The 22,607-nt window shown below is 42.2% G+C and overlaps 1 protein-coding gene, 1 long non-coding RNA gene and 1 pseudogene across 2 annotated transcripts in view; 1 reads left to right on the top strand and 2 right to left on the bottom strand.

Annotated features, from left to right (window-relative positions):
* LOC126990247 (uncharacterized) overlaps positions 1-10,584 on the bottom strand; it is a 50,958-nt gene extending 40,374 nt beyond the window's left edge. The window contains exon 1 of the long non-coding RNA XR_007744156.1: positions 10,425-10,584. This is a non-coding gene — a long non-coding RNA (uncharacterized LOC126990247). The remainder of the gene's footprint in view (positions 1-10,424) is intronic.
* A 2,069-nt stretch (positions 10,585-12,653) lies between these two features.
* Positions 12,654-16,708, top strand: LOC126990246 (exosome complex component CSL4-like). The gene is made up of 4 exons (XM_050848797.1): positions 12,654-12,855; positions 15,048-15,232; positions 16,101-16,283; positions 16,395-16,708. Exons 2-4 carry the CDS (start codon positions 15,062-15,064, stop codon positions 16,617-16,619), a joined length of 579 nt encoding a protein of 192 aa, XP_050704754.1. The 5' UTR covers positions 12,654-12,855; positions 15,048-15,061; the 3' UTR covers positions 16,620-16,708.
* A 281-nt stretch (positions 16,709-16,989) lies between these two features.
* On the bottom strand, positions 16,990-22,600 carry LOC126990245 (AH receptor-interacting protein-like; annotated as a pseudogene).
* Between the last annotated feature and the right edge of the window lie 7 nt (positions 22,601-22,607).

Genomic DNA, 22,607 nt, shown 5'->3' with positions numbered 1-22,607 from the left:
CGGAGTACAGAGCTATATGGTAAAGTCCAACACAGGATTTAGGGTCATACTCTTAAACATTTCGGCGCCCAAGCACACACATTTGACAAGGCTTTTCGTAGGAGTTTGGGGCAATTCCAGTAGTAGTTTGATGACCCTTCTGGTAGAGTGATCATTCGTCTGTAACATAAACGTATACAAACACTCGTTAGAACCCGATTGATCTCCTTTTCGACCGATAGAAATGGTTAATGAGAGAGGCGAAGGCTCCAGAGAATACCGACTTTAGTACTTTACCATGTTCGATAACTTGGAAAAAAAAAGGTGATGGGTGTTATTTCCTCGTTTGTTACCCCCTAAGAATATGCCCCCTCATCGTCTCTTCCTCAATCCTTCTCTCTTCCTCTCTCCCCTTCTCTTACCCTCTCTCCTTGCCCCCCCCCCCCACCCTCTGCTTAACCTCCTTTCTCTCCCCCACCCCTTAATGAACTACAACGCAAATTGCCACACAGCCACTATTATCATTGCGGGAGCGTCACGCAATCCGGCGGGGCGAATCAACCGACGTGACCGCTATTGAACGGCGAGTCACGCGGTTTAGGGGGTCGATGGACATGTCAAAACAACCCTCATTCTCCTGCCCTATCGCGTCCTGGTTATGGTTGGAGATAAAGGGTCACATAGGCTTATCAACCCCTGTAATGGGAAGAGATAAGTAAAATAAAACAATAAAAGAGACTTGCCGCGTCACTCCACTGCCCACCACAGAAAAAAATACTTACACTATCTTCACCTTCCGAAACTGACCTCTCCTCTGGCCACACTCACGCTCTTTTATTTTTTTCGGAGCAAAGTCTAGCGGGATTTTTTGCTGTTGCCTATTTTGTCACTTGCCCTTGAGCTCCCTCCCTTAATGTGAAAAAAACTGCCCTGAATTACCTTATATTTCCTAGATTGCCCTAGATTACCTTGCTCCAAATTACCTAAATAGAAAAGAACTGCCCTGAATGACCTTATAGTTCCTAGATTGCCCTAGATTACCTTGCCCCAAATAACCTAAATAGAAAAAAACTACCCTGAATTACCTTATATTTCCTAGACTGCCCTAGATTACCTTGCCCCAAATTACTTAAATAGAAAAAAAACTACCCTGAATTACCTTATATTTCCTAGATTGCCCTAGATTACCTTGCCCCAAATTACCTATAGAAAAAAAAACTACCCTGAATTACCTTATATTTCCTAGATTGCCCTAGATTACCTTGCCCCAAATTACTTAAATAGAAAAAAAAACTACCCTGAATTACCTTAAATTTCCTAGATTGCCCTAGATTACCTTGCTCAAAATTATCCAGATTGAAAAAAAACTACCCGGAATTACCTTATATTTCCTAGATTGACCGAGATTACCTTGCCCCAAATTACCCAAATAGAGAAAATCGCCGTGTCAAGATCTTGCCCACTGCTTACCCTCGTGCAAGACTGGTGAATCGGTGATCGTCTGCCGTGAGTGGGTAGCGTCAAGAGCTTGTCTCCTCCCTCAGCCGAATCTCATTAACGACTTTCGTTAGCTCCACCAATTCATCAACCTGAAGTATATTAGAACTACGAGGAGGGAAAAAAAAGAAAAGTGCGAGTTCGTGGAAGCTGAAAAAAGTCCATAAAGAGAAAAAGAAATGCGTATAACGAGAAAAATTTGCCCGTGGACGCGGAAGGCAGGCAGGGAAGGATGGGGACATTACTTGCACCCACGTGTAAGGAAGGTGAGGGGAGAGATGCAGGTGAGGAAGCGAAGTATAAGTTATGGGAAAAGCGGAGGTCCCTATAACTCCCTCTTCCCATCTCACAACACTTCCTTCCCACTCTTTAATTCCGAACTGCCGAGCGGACGTCGCGCCCCCCGCAGCTCACGGAAACGCCAGGTGGAAAATTGAACGGCTCCCCTCCCCTCCTTGCACTTTAAAACCCAACCACCCACTCACCCACCCAGCACAGAGCATCCCGTCACTCTTCCTTCCTGTTTCCCCCTTTGTTCCGACTCTACCACACAGAGATGCTCATCAAAACGACCACAAGCTGCGAGAGTAATGTTCCGTGCCGTATGCACCATATGGCGAGAATGCTGCAATGCATGGCGGCTGGCGGGATGATCTGTCTACACACGGCAAAGCATCAGACCCCGTTCTCATCCTGGAAAGCAGCTCCCGTCAATGAGACAGAGACAGATGTGTGTGAAGCAGTAGCTGGGCCAGGAGCAGTCACCCAGTCAGACGCTCACACACCTGGTAACTGTAAATAAGAGGTGTTGACGAGGAACTGTTTGTGAGGTGCGTGTTTTGGAAGTGGAAGGCGCTGTGAGGTAGGGGAGGCTGGGAACGACGCTGTGATGGGTGACTGACGGTGTGACTGACGGCTCTTCCCTGCCCTACCCTACCTCAGTACAATACTACATTCCCTTCCAGTCTTCCTCTACCTCCCCTTAACTCTCCTCCCTGTTCCTTTATCCTTTCTCCCTTTCCCATCTTCCTTAACCTCTTTCTTCTCTCTCCGATATCCCTTCTCCCTGACCTCCCTTATCTCCCTTTACCTGGCCCACCTTTCCCTGCTTCCTTCCCTTGCATCCCACTCCAATTTAACCCTCACTACACATCCACTCACCCAACTATCGTATGTTTGGGTGTCTTGAGTTGCTTCTCTCACTCCCGCGTGCGATAGCAAATAAAGGAAAGAACAGAATAGAAAGACAGTAGTGAAGGAAATAATAGTAAAAGAGAGGAAGGAAAAGACAAAGCTCTGCAAACGCCTTCCCATATGGATGTTGCTACCCTCGCCACCCTCTCATTCTCACTCGAACGCACGCCAGACCACAATCTCTGAGCAATAGCTGTATAATAACAAAACTTCATAGCGACTTCCCATAGCTGTTACTTTCCTCACCCCCCTTTCATTCTCGGACGGGCCTCAAGCCACAATCTCTGAGGAATAGCTATGGTCACGGACAGGGGCACGGACAAGGAGGTTTACATGCTGGTTCTCCCTCCTCAAGACAGCTAGGGAGTGTGTGTGGTGACGTGCGTGTGTGGGGTTCATGCTACAGCCCACCACACTACAGCACAACACCTCTGGCACGGACCCTGATGACAAAGGCGCGAGCAAAATAGTGTATAATGGGACCAGCAGCGCCACAGTAGTTATAGGGGAGGGGAGGGTAATTGGTGTAATGGGCAGGTTGAAGGTGGTGATGGTCAGCGTATGGAAGGGATGGAACGATGTATGTGTAGATATATACAGTTGGGGTCAAGAATTTGCTTTGTATGGACTCGAACTTCATGTAGTACCTGAGAATTGTAGCAAATGTTTTAGAGTACAACAGTGATCATGCGGTGTGGTATCGTGATGTAGGTAGAGTGCAAGCCTTTTAACTTTAACCCAAGCCTGGCCTATAGGTTAATGAGTCTAAATTAAGGTTATTGTAGAGGACAGTGTGAAATAAGCATATAAATTAATGGACAGGCTGGTATGAAGATCAGTTTAATGGATCACCTCACCTCACCTCACCTCACCTCCTCCTCCTCCTCCCTTCAGCCCCATCCATCACCAATTAAAATTATCATAAATCGCATGTATCGCGGGGAGGAATGTATAGGCTGGGACACAACTTTAAAACATGGCACAGTCGGTGTATAGTGGAAGAGTTGCAGGTAATACAGTATTTTAGGCTGCTGGGAAGACAGGAAAAGCCGGTATTGATTCGTAAACGCGGTAACGAGCGGACAGGGAGCAAAGTTATGATTATTCGAACCTCGGAAAACGAAACAGATCCGATCCGTTGTGAAACTTCGAGCTTGTAATCCCAAGTCAATAGTGTTTAAATAACGGATGAGAATCACCAACGAGTGCTGAGATAAATGCAGGCGTGTGTGCAGATAGAAACATGAATTTAAGAGCAATAAAATCAACTATAATGATGATAAAATAACAATAATCCAATAATAACAGGAAGCGACACTCATAAAAATCCCACTGATTGCGATAAGGATAAGGTTTTCAGGGGGGAGGGGAGGATGAGGGTGTCGGGTGGGTCTGAAGGCGCTCGTTATCACCAAGGAAAGTTTCTCGAAGGTCTGAGAATGCAAAGAATAACACGGCTGGTCATGCGCTGTAACTAGTACACAACACTTGATACGGTATGCATTTACATTTACTTAGACGCGTTTTTTCTTGTAAGTTAAAACATATACACTTTAACAAACTCTTCAGTGAATTAATATGTTAATGGCAACGGGCCAGTGTCATTCAGTCATCATGCACGCCATAAATACTCAAATAAAATGACAGTTGCTTGCCGCGAAATTTACAGCTGAAATTGGAGTAATAATGTTTCTAAATAAAGCCACAATGCCATTCATTTGTCAAGCATTTTATACCTAATATATAGTATGTACCACACGTGTTCAAAATAAATACGTTTGCTACATTTCATAACTAATACATATTGTGTAGCACAGGTATTTTTGAACGCAGTAATGAACGTTGAAATTGTAGCAAATGAGAAGGAAAAGAGAATCAGGAGGAGAAGGAGGAGGAGGAGAATTTCATGACTGGTCGTCGCCTTTAAAATACCACTAACCCGTTTGAAGATCAGTTTAATGGATCACCTCCCTTCCTCCTCCTCCTCCTCCTCCTCCTCCTCCTCCTCCTCCTCCCTTTAGCATCATCCATCACCAATTAAGATTATTATAAATCGCATGTATCGCGGGGAGGAACGTATAGACTGTGGCACATATAAACATCACATAAACCAATCATAAGAAGCAGAATGGAGAGCAGGGAAGGGGAGGGGCCAGGGCGACAAGCCGAGCTGAAGGGATTGATGTGCTACGCGTTGAGGTGAGCCAAAAAGAGCCCAGAACCAATATTCTCAAACCTTTCGACGCCTATAGGTATATCTACTTAAAGAGGCTCTCGTAGAAGTTGTAGGGATTTCCATGGGTGTTTCATATCTCTGGCGGTAGTTTTGCCAGATTTCTACGCCATGAACAGGTAAAACACTCTTGATAACCCGACGCGTTGTTTTCCTGTGGTCTTAAAATCTATCGTAACAAGAGCCCGAGGGGTTTGAGAGAACAAGTCCAGGCACGAGAGTTAGTTACGTGTGGGCCGAGTCAGAGCGAGTGTACCCAGATTGGAGGAAATGACGGAGCTTTACGCGTTCCGATAAGCCATCCTGATCCCCGTCACGTGCTCTCCGCAGGATATGATCACGGATTGAGTGGCTATCAATCGTGCCAATTACTAAGAATTCGATGTAGTGCGTCAGCGTGGCGGAAGTGGTTCGGGTTTGGTAACGTCATGATGGGGTCTTGTGGGCGTTATGTACTCTGTTCGCAATATCGTAAAAAATAGGCCTTGATCACGCATAGCAACTGTCAATACGATTCCACCTTTCCTAGCAACCACCAACACGACTCCATCCTTTCCAGCACCCCCCCAGTGCGATTCTACCTTTCCCAACGATGATCAGTACGATTCTACCTTTCCCAACGACCACCAATACGATTCCACCTTTCTCAGCGGTATGCTAGGTTATAGTGGTGTGGTGGCGAATATAAGAATACAGTTTAGTCTAGTTGTTGTTAAAAATTTACTCCCTCCTTATAGGAGGGAGCACAAGCCTTTGCCAAAGGTGGCCCGTAACAGAGTGCCGACAGACCGACTCCATTGGCTGGCGTTAGCCGAGCCGACCAAATCGGTCTGTCGACAAGGACTGGCGTGTCTCTGATATTCCAGAGAAGACTCTCTCTCTCTCTCTCTCTCTCTCTCTCTCTCTCTCTCTCTCTCTCTCTCTCTCTCTCTCTCTCTCGACTCCTGGGTACCGGGAGGAAAACAGACTGATAATTTAAAAGAAAAGGGCTGTATAAGTGACGAAAAGGCTTGGGAGTTTACAAGGTAGTGTGAGAAGATACACTGAGAGGTGTGGCAAGGTGGGTGCCTAAAAGGAAAGGCAAAGAAAAAAATCAGTGTTCTGGGGCACGAGAGGGCGCGAGAGTTGATACTTGATAGAAAATTATTAAAGAACAATATTTTAGTGTCCTGTCTGTCCCCCATGGGACGTTGTGGTGGGCAGCGGCAGATGTATGATGCTAGTCTCCCTTTATGTGTCGAGCAAGGGATCTATATGTAAATTCCTTAGTATCGAGTGCCCTTCCGCCTCCTGTGTGACGCTGTGTTTGGCAAGGACGGGCGTGCGGTCTTACGGTGTTAGTGCCGCGAAAGGACTCTGCCTCCAGACTCTTTGGCATGAGTGTCCTTCTGCCTCGTGTGTGGCGTTGGGAGGGGCAAGGACGGACGTGTTTGGGGTTCCTTCTGACGGTGCTGGTGGCCTTGAAGGGACGAACGGGCTACGCGATGGGAATGATGAGATGAACAATAACGTGAACGGCTCAGCGCTGGGAAACCTTAAAAGTCACTGAACGTATGAACGTGAGAAGGGAGAGGGAGGGAGATCTTTTTTTAAGAGTAAGAAAGAAGGAAGAGTCAATAAAGATGTGATGGAGGGTTTTAGCTAAAGGTGTGCTCGAGGAAATCTCAAGAATCACTCACTACCTATGAACATTGTATACAGTTCAAGAAGAGGGGTTGTGTAGACAGTTTGGATTACGTAGTTTGCGTTTACCAGAGAAAGAGAGAGAGAGAGAGAGAGAGAGAGAGAGAGAGAGAGAGAGAGAGAGAAATGCCCTCGTACAATACTCAGAAAAGTGAAGTAACACACCTGTTCGCGTTTCACATTTCATTTCACAACCAAGTCATCAGCATCCTACGCAGCGTCACTATCAGCGCCGCTTATCGTGTGGTCGGGTGACGCACTTCCTCAAATACATCGCTAACACGACGAAAAATTCCCAACCCCGAATAAACGCCTTTGTTCGTGCCGCCGTTAGTTCCTCCCTCCCCTTCCTTTCCTCCCTCCTCTCCAATCTGCTCTTCTTGCCTTGACTCGGCTCCAATTTGCTTCTCTTTCCTCTCCTCCGCTCTTGGTTCCTTCCTTCTCCTTCTGTTCAGCTTCGATCTCCTTTCCTCTTAGCTACTTAATTTGCTTTTTTTATCTCTATTCTGCTATACTTTTCTCCTCTCCTCTGCTCTGATTCTTCCTCTACTTTCTCCTCCCCTTTTCCCCTCTCTCCTCTGCTGTAACCCTACCCTTCGATATTCCACTTCCCTCTGCTCTATTCTCTCTCATCTGCTCTTCCCCTCCCCTTTGATGCCCATTTCACTTTGCTCTGTTCCTCTCTCATCTTTCTCCTCCTCACTGATGCTCCATTCCTGTCTGCTCTGCCCTGTTCCTCTCTCAGTTGCTCTTCCCCTAGCTCGCCTACCATCCTCTATTCCCCTTTGATCTGCTCTGTTCCTCTCTCATCTTCTCTCCCCCTCCCCTTCGATGCTCTATTCCTCTCTGCTCTGTTCTGCTCCTCTCTCTTATGCTCTCCATGCTTCGCCCCCCTCTTATTTCCTCTCTTCTCTGTTCTTTTCTACTCCCGATTCTCTTATCTGTTCTGATATATCTTAAACTCTGCTCTGCTCTCATCCTCTATCTTTAATCTCTTTTCCCTCCCCTCCTCCCCTCCCGCGACCTTGTTGTCTCCCCTCAGCGTTCCCTCACTCGGCCAGCCAACGCCGCACACCTGATATTTGTGACGGACCTGTTGTTGTTTAAAGCGTTGCTGTTATTGTCTCTTTTTTGCTGTTCTGGTTTGTTTGACAAACTCTATTTGCAATTCACGTTTCGTAGAGATGTTTTTTGCTGTATTTTTTTTTTACTTGGGTGTCTCACCTGTAATAATAGAAACTAATAAAAAAATAATAAAAGTTGGGTCATTACTTTTAATTGATGCGGTAAAACTGGCTTATAAACAAGTCTGGAGCTGCGACGTGCCTGAAATTCATGGCCTGAGTTATATCATGTGACTTATCCTGCAATAACGCATTTACTCAGCGGGGCCGGACCTGCGCCGGGGGGAGGGGAGGCAATAACCTAATAACCCCGAGGCGGCGAAGCTAATTACTGCTGTTTGTCCTCGCCGGCGGGTCAAGGCAATGAGGGCGGCGGGGGGGGGGGTGGGGGGGGGTGGAGGAACACACTCTTGGTAAGCCTCGCACTGGTCATCTGATCGACGGAATGTCGTGGTATGCAGTGATGCGGCCCGATGCCCCCCGCTGGCACGCACGCTGGTTAGCCCACGCCGATGTCAACACAACAGTCCTCTCCATGGAGCCAAATGCCGCGGCCGAGTTACTGCATTACCACACACACACACACACACACACACACACACACACACACACACACTCTCTCACACACACACACACACACACACACACGACACCTCCGAAACAAAATCCCTATTTTTTTTTTTTTCCTTATTGGAGCAACTTAATACATTTTGTCAGCCCTTATCCTGTCCCCTCTATCGTAAACACACACACACACACACAGTGTGTGCAAAACTTTAAGGAAAAGTTGGACAAATACAGATACGGAGACGGGACCACACGAGCGTAAGCCCAGGCCCTGTAAAAAGTAAATACAACTAGGCAAACAGTAAACACACACACACACACACACACACACACACACACACACACACACACACACACCTGAGCTCCAAATCTCAATCGGAAGGGGTACTGGCTGGCGATCGTGGGTCCAGCGAGTGATCAGACCATGGTGATCACACACACACACACACACACACACACACATCAGAACGTCAACACCCTACTTATCTCTGCACACCTGCCGAATAACAATGCTAATTATTTATGATGGAGGTGATTTGTCAAGTTGTAATTCCACGAACACTCTTCCCTGCATCCTAGACCTTGGAGTCGGCGGGAGCAAAGACCCCTCCCAATTTCCAAGAACACAATACCTGACTTTTTATGGGTGAGCACAGGTTGCCTTTTCCCACGTTCCCCAGGTAGCGCTAATCACAGCCCGACCAGCCTACAAAGGAAGGTAATAGTCGGGTTGAACATCTGTCTGCGATGGTCCGGACTCGATCTAAGGTCCGCTGATACAGTGTCTAGACGTGTTACTCAAGTCAGTGCATCATAAGCAGCCACTCAGTATTGCCAGCCACTACCCATTATTATGTTACCTACGCCTGTCAATCCTTACATCACAATCTTAGGTTCGTTGATAGAGTCTAGACGTGTTACTCCAGTCAGTGCATCACAAGCAGTCACTCAGTATTGCCAGTCACTGTCCATACCTCTGTTACCTCCACTTGTCAATCCTTACGTCACAGAAACAGTCGCAATACGGGGTACAAGTGATCATCCAAACAGGTGCTTTACAGGCGATCGAATCAGCAGGCGACGCTCGACTGTCGGGTTCGTGGAAGGGTTTGCTTACACTCCTTCATAAAACATGCGCCGGGTTTACTGAACGTAGTGCTAGTTTTCATTAACATTTGTGTGGCAAGTTTGGCTTTTAATTCTGTTTTTGAGACGGAGTTATCCTTGTGTTGGATTATCACAGTTAAGTCGACATATTATAACGAAGTCGTAAAGGGCTTTTAAAAACAAAACCAACTATCCACGCCTTGAAAAAGACAAATCAGTCATCATTGTAAGTAGACTGATACGATGTTTATAAAATCAGGCGATAAACATGGTGGTGGTGTTAGTGTCTGGCCTTGGCGCACCGTGGACATGGGACGATACGGCCAATACTCCTATGAAAGTCCAATTCTTAAATAGACATTATCGATGCTTTACCGGAAGGGGGAAACATGGGGAGGAGACGGGTGAGTCCTTGCATGTATAGGTGGAACTGCTACAAACCTTTACAGACCAAACGACATCAAATCTCTAATAACACACACACACACACACACACACACACACACACACACACACATTCCACACACACACACACAGGCTCTGGGAATCATGGGGAAACAAATGATGAGTGGCAAGTGTGTGTGTTGCGTGCTCACTGTTCTATACGACGGCTGTCAGAGGCTCAAACGTCCTATTATTACTCCTGCTACTGCTTAATGAACTTGGTAGGACGTGACATCTGACAGGAAGCGTAACAACTGACAGCAACAACGCTTTACCGACCTGTCAATAGCTGTACATATCGTTAATTACCTACCTCACACATCACAAACGACCGTAATCACCAGTATTCCCAACAAGCCATTCTGTAACAACACATCACGAGCTTTCTTATCAATCATATTACTAAGGGAGAGGCTGGTGAAGGCTCTATAAGTAACGAGAAGGTTTGGAATGTAACAAGGTAGTGTAAAAAGATACATTGAGATGTGTGACACGCAAGGTAGGTGAGAGGAAAGACAAAGAAAAATAATCTGTGTAATGGGGCACGAGAAGGCGCGACAGTTATAAGAAAATGAGAAAAGAACACACACACTCACCAGTCAATAATGTGCTGTTACGGGGTGGATGAATGTAAGCGCCGCACGCCCTCACCTGCTCCCGTCTCACCGCACCACCGCCTCACAGCTGACTGCCCGCCGCGCCCGCTTTCCCCGCTCGCCTCCACTGCTGCTGCCTCGCCATCAGTAAACTTATCATACACCACGAAGAAATAAGTTACTTTGAGCCAGTTCGACAGTCCAACACAGAGCCATCGGGCCAGTTTTACAGTCCCAAGTTTGTTAGCTCCTCAACCAAACACAAAATACGACGAAAATTCCTTGTAGCTCTTGAGTTTGGCGTTGATATAAATAGGAGGAAATTTTTGGACTACACAAGAAATCTCTCCTTCTGAGTTGAAATAACGGACCATTGTGGGGAATATAGTTTGGTTTGGCAGCTAACAATGACTATATAGGGCCACTTTCACAGTTCGCTTCCTAACCAATACCAGAGACGCCATGATGGGTTAGTAAGCCTCCAAACTAGTACCAAAGACTTCGAAAATTTCTTGTATAGTGTTACGTGTTCATATTTACTTGCAACAATAAACTATCAATCAATCAAGTTATGAAATTTCAGAAAACCATACTGGAAACTCTAGCTACCAGGAATTTTCGTGGTACTTTGTTTTTTGTTCGGAAGCTGTATGGGGGGAGAGCATAAGAGAGAGGAGCAGAACAGAGCAGAGAGGAATAGAGCATCGAAGGGGAGGGGAAGAGAAGATGAGAGAGGAACAGCTATAGGAGAGCTAGGGGGGGAGCAGCTGAGAGAGGAACAGGGCAGAGCAGACAAAGATGAGAGAGGAACAGAGCAAAGTGAAATGGGCATCAAAGGGGAGGGGAAGAGCAGATGAGAGAGAATAGAGCAGAGGGAAGTGGAATATCGAAGGATAGGGTGACAGCAGAGGAGAAAACTGGCCCAGAGACATTGTAAGCGCCCAAACCAATCTATTCTCCACAATGATCCGTTGTTTCTACTCAGTATCGGGTACTGATAAAGAGATTTCCTGTATAGTGGTTTCCTAGAATTTCCTCCTCATTTCTGTATCAACGCCAAACACTAGAGCTATACATATACATTAAGGCATTTTCGTAGTATTTTGTATTTGGTTCGGGAGCTTACAAACTTGCTGACTATAAAACCGCTGTCCCTTTGATACAGCATGATTGAACTCTTATCATCATCACATCGTTCTTCGTTTTCACATATCATATCTTCACTTTAACAGGACTGCTCACGATAAAAAAAAAATAATCCCGTCAATCTTTACCTTAGCAGCACGTGATGCAATGGTAATTAACGACCTAGAGAAAAATATAATCGGTAAATAATGATTTAAGAAGATGAGTCATTCCTGCGGGCAAATACAGCCATGAAAAGACAAGCCGTAATACATAAAAGGATGAAGATAAATTAATTAACAGCTTTTAACAAAGTAGTAGAAATCCCAAATAAAAGTTAAATATGAATTTAGGAAAAAAAGAGAGCAGACGGACAAAACCGCAAAAAGGAAGTCAAATTGTTAGAAAAAGAATGAGAGGAAAGGAGAAAAATGAGACCACATGAGGGATGCCGTTACAAACAAAGACAAAACCTTCCACACCAGCGGACCGGACCAAGACTTGAAGAAAAAACAAAATGGATGAGAAAGCAAGCCTTAAGATATATGGAAAATGGAGACAAGAGTTGGGAGGGCAAGAGGAGGTATACACCAACAACCAACTCTCTTACTATAGCCTCAGAAGTGCTATTCAGATGCCATTCCCCTTTGTTGTATTTTACAATAATAAATATTTCAATTCAATTCAGATGCAGGACAAACAACATGCAACTAAAAGACAGAAACAGACACCAGCAAGAGGAAACCAAGAGCGACATGTGCGAAGCTGAAAACGAAGACCTGCGACTGTGCGACACTTCCTCTCGTGCCCGGCCTGTGCAGAGGAAAGAAAAAGGTGTGTGAGGCTGCAGCAGCTTTACGTGGAAGAGGACGACACCATTGGAAGAATTTTATTTGAAAATGACCACACCGAAGAAACAAAAGCAACAGTACATAAGTTTTGAACAATAAGAGAAAAAAGAATGAAAGAAAGAGGAAAATAATAGGCCCAGACAGTAGAGACACTCAGGGAGTGCCGTTACAAAGGCGAAACTCCCGACCGACTACTACTACTACTACTAGGGAATAGTATTTTGTCCCATTTGCGTAGGATACTGTCTGTTCTGTATGTTTGTTTTCTTTTCACAGGAGCTGCCGTTATAAAGGCCTAACTTGGGAGAAATCCCAAGTTACCTGTGACATCAAGATCAAGATCAGATCAAGATCATAACAGTGCACGCCGCTTCCTTCTTCCCGTGGTGACCGTCTTCAGGGGCCATCAACACCTGCCCTCCTGCTTCAAATCCACGCCACCTGGTCTCGGAAAAGTAAGTTAGACCAATTTCGTGACCAGGAATTTGCAGAGTTCTCTCTTGAAGTTGTTGGTCTCCACCCCCCTTAAGGTCTCTGATGTAGGCTGGGAGGCAGCTGAAGAGACGTGTGCCCTTCCTTGATGTGCTGTTGTATTGGAGGGTCTTAACTCTTGCAGGGCAGTCTGATGGTAGGTGGGGTTGGGCACACTTTCTACCAGTTCTGGAACCCTCTGGTTTTGTGCCTTTTCTTGGTTCTGCCTTGGGTGGGGTGATCTGCCCCTCGAAGATTTTCCATGTGTATATAATCTGGTACCATTATGTTCTTCTGTCAGTGGAGTATAGTCTATATCTTGTGAGTCTGTGCCAGTAGTCTAGTTTGCCTTCCCCTGGTTGGTCTGGTGTTTTAATGCAAGACATGAATGTTCTTTGTACTCCTTCTCACCTGGTTTACTCACCTGGTTGGCTACCCCAATTTACTGTCATGATTCACATATTGGTGGTACGTAGAAGGATAGCCCGCAACTGCTGGCACGCCAGCCCATCAGTTCAATTAAGGACATTATGATTTGTACAAAAATAATGGGTGGAATTGTGTGCCATGTGCAGCTAGGTGTTAAGCAAGGTGTATAGATATGAGTTTGTTACAGAACAATGTTAATAATGGGATAAGTTTTGACAGAGGCAGGTAATTATTCCATGTATGAGAACAGTGACTGTTCAAGGGAAACAAGATTTGGTTTGTGGGGAGCCCATAGTTGGGAGCAGTAATATATATGTGGGATTATTATTGCTTTCCAGAGAGTGATGAGAGCTGCAGGGTCTCTAGTACAAAAGGTTCTTAATATATACCCCATTGATTGTCTGCACTTTGCCACAGTTTTCTCTATATAGGTCTCAAAGGTATCATGGCAACTTAACATCTATAGCAGTAGGCAACGTGGAACATCAGACACATGCATGGGGGTTAGCTTGTCTAGTTAGTTAGTCATCTTTTTCTGGTGGGGTTTAGTGGAGATTCAGAAAAGGGTGAGGCCATTTACTAAGCATTACCTGCTGAATAAAGTTGATGTAGTTATTTACCAAGGAGATCTGCAAGCTGATGTATAGTTATTTACTGAGCAAATCAACACAATCAGTCAATTGCTGTTTAATGGACAAGAACTTTCAATAAACTAATGTAACCCCTTCAACCTAATGGAAAGTAATGATTTTCCTTGTATTTGATTTTTATAAATAAATGTAGCAAGGTGAGGAGTAATGTGCATCACCTGGATCAAAAAACACTTCATGGTCACTAGCTAAGGGAAGTGGCCCCTCCCAATCTCCACCCACTTCCTTTGTGCTGTCATCCACACAGGATTTTGAATGTGTTCTTTTATTAACTTAATCTCACAGACCCTCAAAAGAAGCAGAAATTCCTCCTATTTATCATTTTCATCACTGTTACTCGCTATTGTTTATTTTCTTTTATCATCCAATATTTTAATCTTTATTGGCCTCTGGATAATAATAATGCGCAGGGCACCCGTATAGGTGCATAACACGTATATTTGTTGGCTGTTGGGGGCAGGTGTGCAGGGAGGAAGTGAATCAGAGTGTAATTGTTAGTGTTGGTGTGGTGTGGTGACCAGTGAGTATGTCTTTGTTTTTTGACTGAGGCTATTGGCTCGCAGTCTAAAATCTGGGGAGGGCGGGTGTTCCAGTCACGTATGGTGCGTGGACAGTATGAGTGCTTGTATGCGTCAGTGTTAGTGTGATATGTTTGGTATTTATGGATGTGTGTATTAAGTCGTTGACTGTTTGCCTTGTGTAGGTATGTTTGTGGGTCAATGTCAATGTGAGTGTTTGTGATCTTGTACATAAGTGTAAGTCTGTGTGCTTGTCTGCGTATGTGAAGAGGGTCCATGTTTATCTGTTGTTTGATCCGTGTTGTGATTCCAGGCGTTCGAGTGTAATTGTTTGTAATGAACCTTGCCGCCTTGGTGTTGATTTGTTCTAACCTATCAATGTTTCTGTGTGTGTAAGGATCCCACACCGTGGAGCAGTATTCCAGTGTTGGTCTCACAAGTGTGTCATAAGCTCATATAGGTCTCATATATTTTCATTTTATTTCAAACTTAAGTTTCTACATAGTCGATGAACATTACCAGGAATGTTTAAGTTGTGAAATCAATAGAAAGTAATTGTGTTTTGATGCCATCTTACAGAAGCTGCTTAGTACATGATGAAGGCTGGGAACGGTCACATTCTGTGTGTGCCAGGGCAGAGACTGTGTGAGGCCAGCAGTACCCATGTTGGGGGTGAGGGCACCTACACCTTCAACAAGTATATCTATGCCTCCCTGATTGGCAAGGTTGTGGTAGAGCCTCAGAGGGACCTCCATGTTGTTAAGGTACGTATGTACTTATGTACAAGATCACAAACACTCACATTGACATTGATCCACATACATACTTACACAACACAAACAGTCACTGTACTCGTAACACCCACAACCAAATATACCCAACATATCACACTATCACTGATGCATACAAGCACTCAAACTTTCCACGCACCCTAAGTGACTGGAACAACCTCCCTCAACAGATTTTAGACTGCAGTACAGTAGACTAATTCAGAAAACAAATACACACTCACTTGTCACCACAGCACACCAACACCAACTATTACACTTGATTCACTTCCCTCCCCTGGACACTCAGCTCCCCATCCCCCAACAGCCAACACAAATATCGTGTGCACCTGCACAGGTGCCCTGCGCATTATTATAAATGAGTGGTGTGCCTGTGCTGCTCAAGTTGCTGTCAATAGTTTTAAAATGGCCTTTACACTATTTTTGCAAAGAATTCCCCTACCTGTGTTGCTGTAAATAATGTAGAAAATGCAAGGTAGCAACCACCTTACCTTTTTATTTTCTTTGAAGATATTCGAGTTTTATCTTGAGCTCAGAATATTTTACCAAGAGCAGAATTCGTGGTAAATTGAACCTAAGTTGGCATACTGGATACTGTACCTGCTCTTAATCTCAGCCATGACACACAAACACACACACACATCCTCATTTCAGGGTATAGTGTATGGGTACCAGGTTACTCATTTTTTGGAGTAGTGTATGGTGTACCAGCTTCTCAATACCTAAAGATTATTAACTGAATTAATTTGTTTTGAAAACTATTATTATTATCTTTAAGTAGATTCCCTTTCTCTAGCTGACTGTTTATTAGTGTTACTAAATGTAGAGAAACCTATTTCCTCAGGTGACTTCAGGGCAACAAGGCACAGTCATGCCTGAAGCTGGAAGTGTTGTAACTTGTCGAGTGCTGAGTGTGAACCCAAACCAAGCCACAGTGTCCATCATCTGTGTGGGCCCCAACAAGCTGCACACACCTGTTTCAGGGACTGTGCGCAAGCAAAATGTCCGGGATCATCAGATTGACACCGTAAGTAATTTAATTCTAGAGCAGTGGGATGAATTGAAATGTATCCTACTGTTGTCATGACAAACATAGGAAAAGTGACATGAGTTATCATTTTTTCTTTTTCTACCCCAGGTTGAAATGTACAATTGTTTCCGGCCGGACGATATCATCCTGGCAGTGGTAATGTCCCTTGGAGATCTGAGGAATTATGAACTATCAACAGCTGGGACAGAGCTTGGGGTGGTGACAGCCTGTTGTGAGAGGTCACCCCTAGTGCCTGCCTCTTGGACAACTATGAAGTGCAAATGTAGAGTAGAAAAGAGAAAGGTGGCAAAAGTAATGCCTCCAAAAACATGAACAGTAGTTTTCCCTTGAGCAATAAGTACTCTTAGGTTTTTATAAAAATAAAGTGCAACCTCTTAAAGCAATAAAATTACTGAAAATAATTTAAGATATTGATTTAATTAACTTCCACAGCTACATCACTGCATCAGGTCTTTCCTAAACTACTTACATGCATCAAGCACATTTTGTTGTAACTAACAACTTCAGTAGGTAATACTGAAGCCTTTAAAATATTGCTGTACACTTTTAAGTGTCTTTGCATGTGACATGCATGTGTGTGTGTGTGTTACTCTCCTTTTTTCCCCAATACTTGATTTTTCAAGTAAGCTTGCTTTTTATATGATGAAAGGTATCACCAAAACACACAAAGTGATAAATATTATTTATCATACTCTAGAGTCTAGAAGCTCAGCCACTTAGTGCACACTAATATTTTGGACACAGTAATTGCATGTAATTGTATTTCTAGAACTATTTAACTTTTTTCGTCATCCACGTCGTCATAAAATATACTGCTACATCAAAGAAAAATTAAGGGATAAAGTATATAAGTACAAGGCATGTCATACAGCCCATGAGGTACAGGTTTTATAAAGACATTTAGACTTAATGATTCTCATTAAGTGTTCAAAAATCTTTTGTATGAATATATGTATGTATTCTAATGAATATATTTATAATTCTACTGTTTGCTCATTACTTAATGGTCTAAAAGGGAAAGGCTTGTTCTTTTATGCAGACTTTCTGAAAGTATCAAACTAGGCATAAAAGGGCAAAACGACACCTAAAAACAAACATTGTAGGGTAATTATGTAGTCACTGTGCCTTACTCAAGTCTCACTTGTTACTTCACTTTTCTAGTTTTACCAGCTCATTGTGTATGCATACTGTGTCTAGTAGTGTTTATGTCAAATACCTTACATTACCTGGGTAATGTTTACAGGCAAATGGCAGCCATGTTTGTGTTGACAATTACCTCTGCACTGTCCAACATGTCCATTACAATGTAGTCACTTTTTTTTAAGTAACCAAACCTGACTGCCAAAAATAACCTACCTAGGGATGAATTAGTAATCTAGCCCCATTAATTGTGGTTTGGCTCATCATCCAATGCATAGCTGGTCAATACAAGTGTGATGGCCACTCATCCAAGAGCATCGATCAGCTTCTGCCTCAGCCGACGAACATCTGATCATGTTTGATTTTTTCATCTTCTGACTACTGAAGCCCCAGATTCCACCTTCTTTATCAACTCAAGTTTTTGAGCAATAGTTAAAAATTCACATGCTTTCTTTTGAGCCTCTACTTCTCTGGATGCCATTATTTAACACTTCATACATTTGATACCCCAGATATTGCTACATGAAAACATTAAAATCCAGCTAAATGTATGATGCAATGCCCAATATATCAAAACTGCATGCTGAGAACTAAAGCTGCAGTAGAAGAGCCAACTCTTTGCCAATTGATGGTCATATTCCCATATCAATAATATTTTATACTTAGACCAACATCATGGCCTAAAGATCTCGTCAGTTGGTTCTGATATCTATTAATACTAATTCCATTACGCTGATAGTAAACAGTACATTAATACAGAATGCATATCACATTAAGTACCCACTTATAAACTTATTTTTAGAGCATGGGAAGAAAATTGCCAGCATTTTCTTTTGTGTGTTAGTGGTGCAGAACAAAACTTCTGCAATATGAAGTAGTAGGATATAAAATTCCTTAAGATAGTTAAAAAAATAAATCTATAAAATGAAAGACATTTTTGGCTTCTGGTTTAAGATAGACTAACTAAAAAGAATCAACATCATATGTGAAGCAACGACATAATGACTGCATGTTAGGAACTGAAGAGCTTACTGTATGCACTTTTGTCCAGCATGTTTTTTTCCTCCTCCATCTTGGCAAGTTGTGCCAGCAACTTTGACAGCTAGGAGCAATGCTTTTTGTCAAGTTGGGCTGCCTTTTTAGATCCTTGAGGCTTCATCAGGACTGAAGACTTCGACATGTGCTCGCCCTCGTCGATACAGAGCTTTGACATTCTCTGTGAGAGAGAGATTGAATTAACTAAGCTCTACCCTACTGACATTATACCATACAGTTTGTATGAGCCATACCATACAGTGTGTACCACACAGTGTGTATGAGCCACTAATGCTCTCTTATATCATCATTATGCATGTGAAAAAAGGTTACTAGTATATTAGGCCCATGATAAAAACAAATCTTAATTCTAAATATCAAACAAAAAACATGAATATACAAACATTAAAAAATATATTAAAGAAATTAATCTATCAAACTAATATCCTGATTACTGTAAACATCAAGACTTATTCACATGATGCAAGTCAGATTTACTTCAAGAGCAAGCAGTTCCATAATCTGCAGAATATAATCACACATTTTTCATCAATTAATAAATTCTAAAAGTTGTAGGATTTTATCCCCCTCTAGGGAAGTGGGTGGAGTACCAAGAGCAAAATAATCTAGTTTCTTCTGCTCAAGATCCCAATATTGAAATATCAACACATTCCTTCCTCCCTCCTCCCTCCGCCCCTAAAATTTCCCAACCTGGCTCATGGTTTCACTGTCACTTCTTGTCCTTTTATTAATTTTAGTTATTCAAAACTCAATTCTGCATCTCATCACATGACGAATCTTCATATATGAACATAATTATTATTATATTTCACCTATTCCACCACTCAGAACTTTACACCCTTTCTTCATTCACCCATACCATATCTCTTGTACATATCCTGATCTCCAGATATACTTCTCTGATGTGCCTTATGCTGTGCAGATGTTGGTAGGATAATACTATTTCTCAATCCACTTCATACTCACACTTTCATCACTCATGATTCTTTCACTATCACACTATGATCTGCTCTTTCACTCCTCTCCCATCCTACTTCTAAAGTATAAATCATTTTATACACATAAATTTTTACACTTAAATTTCTTCCATTTCAAGACCATTTCACAGCTTCCTTTACTAAGCATTTATATTCTTGGTCATTAAAAGCAACTTAATATAAAGAAATGAAGTAATGAATCAATGAAATCAAAACCTTTGAGACAAATAAATGGAAATATAACTATCATGTACTTCAGATGGGACATGCTAACCTGGTTGCTTTTCTAAGACCGTAGAGCAGTGTTCTATGGCACTGTAATACTCTCCTTGTAGTATTTGGCACTGAGCAAAGTTCAGAAGTAGAGGCATTTTCATGTCATTCAGCTTCACCCATTCTTCATCACCCGGCTTCTCTCTGAAGGGTTATAATTGTTATGAATGTATATGTAAATGTTATCAGCTTGGAGTTGTAGTTTGAAACATTAATTACTTAGTGTTGATCTATTTGTTGCCAAGTTATATATGCACCATGTGACTCTTTAACAATGACTAGAATAAGTACATTTGAGAAAACACTCAACAGTTATGGAAAACATACTGAGCATGTAGAATATTACTGTGATGGGCAATATGAATGAAAAATTACATAAGCTCTAACGACAGGGCCATGGAGAAATGGAGTCCAGATTATTGGTACAAATGTGAGGAATGGAAAAGGTGTATCCATCTGTTCAGATATAAGGATGTCCACAAATATACATATATATTCATGTTTGAAGGAGGAGCAGCAGTTACAGCTTCAATTATTGATCTTCATATAGACTAAGACTAATATATGCTTCTTCAGATGAGTGGCACAAGATCAGTAAGTTGGTCAAGTGTCTATATATAAAATCAAAGTTGTATTATAATAGATAAAGAGAGCACAAAAAAGATCAACTTAGAATAAACATTTAAGAAAAGCTATCAAAGAAGGGAGTGCAAAGCAGAGACAGAAGCAAGGCAAAAACTGAGCGATTTTTGGTATACAGCAAGTGTGAAAACCCTTGAAGAATAACCAAACAACAAAGCTGAAGATGATTTTGGAGACATACATACCAATGAGATTCTCGCTTTCAAAATAAATGATTTCCTAAATTTTCAATAACCTTTTTTCATTTGTCTTAGTAACCCCCTTACTAGATTTCTTCATTCAAAATAATTCCTATTTTTTATTGATATTCTTTCACCAATAAAATTTATTACTTTATTTATACATTCTGTATATTCATTAATACCTTCACAACCAAATAAACTTATAGAACAGAGCTAACTTATGTTTTTTATAATTACTCTATTTGCTTGGCATCAATATTCCTCAGTTTTGTCCTATACTCTTCCACTTCATTATTCATACTTCTCTCAGTTCATCTGTTTCCTTAACTATTTTAGTTAAGTCATTCCAATACCCTCTCCTAGCTCTCTTATGGTAAAACCTGCATAAATATTAATTATTCATTATTGAAAAGTTACCCACATATGCTTCATACTGTTTTAAGTTTTTCCAAGTACAATTATGTCCTGCAACATGAATTCTTAATAAAATTTCCTCATACTCTCACAGAAAAGACTGTACCTTAGCATGAGCTGTTCAAGCCTACCAAGAGCTTCAGAGTACTTCTTACAGGCAGCTTCATGATCTCCAGCCTTGTACAAGGCATTGCCTTCTTCCTTCAATGCTGGAATGCTTACCAGTCGCTCCTCTTCTGTCATGGCCCAAAATTCCTTTTCATATGAACCAACTCCTGCCACCTTTAATATTTCTGTGGAAAAGAAGAAATGCATGACAGTAATAGCTTTCATTTGCAGTTCTTCCAACAACTGTTTGCTTTTTCCCATATTTTATCTCATCAGGCTATCTTAGTATTGTTATGCACAGATCTACTCACCAATGGTGAATCTTAGATCCTTAGGAGTTTTCACAAGCTCATCAAGTCAGGAGTAGCCAAGGCCTTCTTTGAGTCCCATTCCACAACAGTGATGTGGCTTCTTTTCTTTGTTGATTTTATTCTTACTGTATGCATCTCGCAGAGTTTTAGATACCAAGGGATATGGCGCTAATAGCTGTGGATAATTCATACAAATAACTTTTATTATCCATAACCCTTTTTTGAATAGCAAGAACAAAAATTATAACTCACCAGGACATCCCTCAGTGACATAAGCAGACTGATTAGGAAGTGTAATAGCTTCTGCATTTAGAGGATGACTAGTTATTGTCATACCCTATTGATGTATAAAGAGTAAATAAATCCAAATAATTAAAATATGAGTCAATAAAACTTGATTGTACTTAATCCTGTCATTTGATATCTGTCATTATGAACCAAATTTGTATTTATTCTGGGTTTTCAACAGACCTCTAAAAGCAGGATATTTATATAGTACCCAAGTGAATTTCACCTCCCAGTAAAATAATATGACATGAATTGTGTAACCACCAGGTGTGGTTCGTCATCACTAATAATCATACTAATGAAGAAACAGGGTTGATGACATTATACAAGTTAAATCAAATAACTTAAGAATTCAAGAATAAGGCTATACCAATGCATTATATTTACCATTTCTGATATCATCATTACAGCCCTATTCATAAATTTAAAAAGTAGTATGAAGCACACCTCATGACGTCATTTGAAAAGTTTGAAACCTGAGACCATGAGCTGAAATGTAGTATATATATCTTGTGTGTAGACAGATTATTCTGATGCCAGAGATAAGCCCCAGAGATAAGCCCCAGAGCCCATATTCTGATCTACTTTTAAATTTCACTATCAAGTTTTGCCTTCAATGTGAAAAAGATCCTATCTTTTATGAGTAAAGTTTCCACATCTACTTTCAGAGTAAGTCAGAGCTTTTAATACCCAATTTTCTGTGTAAGCTCTCATTGCTAGGGCCCTTCCTTAAATACAAATAGCCAAAATAAATGGACAAAACACTAACCACTTTGTCTATAGTGAAGGAAGACAGTTCTCCAGGTGCCGTAGTGGCACTAATACATGCTTCTAAAACTTCCAGCTGAACTTTTTCCCCAGCAGCAGTTCCACTGGTTCCTTCCACAGTTTATGCTGTCATCAATCACC

The sequence above is a fragment of the Eriocheir sinensis genome, unplaced genomic scaffold, assembly GCF_024679095.1.
Source record: "Eriocheir sinensis breed Jianghai 21 unplaced genomic scaffold, ASM2467909v1 Scaffold1505, whole genome shotgun sequence".
Classification (NCBI taxonomy): Eukaryota; Metazoa; Arthropoda; class Malacostraca; order Decapoda; family Varunidae; genus Eriocheir; species Eriocheir sinensis.
This window is presented reverse-complemented; position numbering and strand designations above follow the sequence as displayed.

Excerpts from the sequence above, each read along its gene's own strand:
- LOC126990246 (XM_050848797.1), top strand. The coding sequence starts at position 15,062 with ATGATGAAGGCTGGGAACGGTCACATTCTGTGTGTGCCAGGGCAGAGA. Across the intron at positions 15,233-16,100 it reads GGGACCTCCATGTTGTTAAG|GTGACTTCAGGGCAACAAGG; the intron begins GTACGTATGTAC and ends CTATTTCCTCAG. Across the intron at positions 16,284-16,394 it reads GGGATCATCAGATTGACACC|GTTGAAATGTACAATTGTTT; the intron begins GTAAGTAATTTA and ends TTTCTACCCCAG.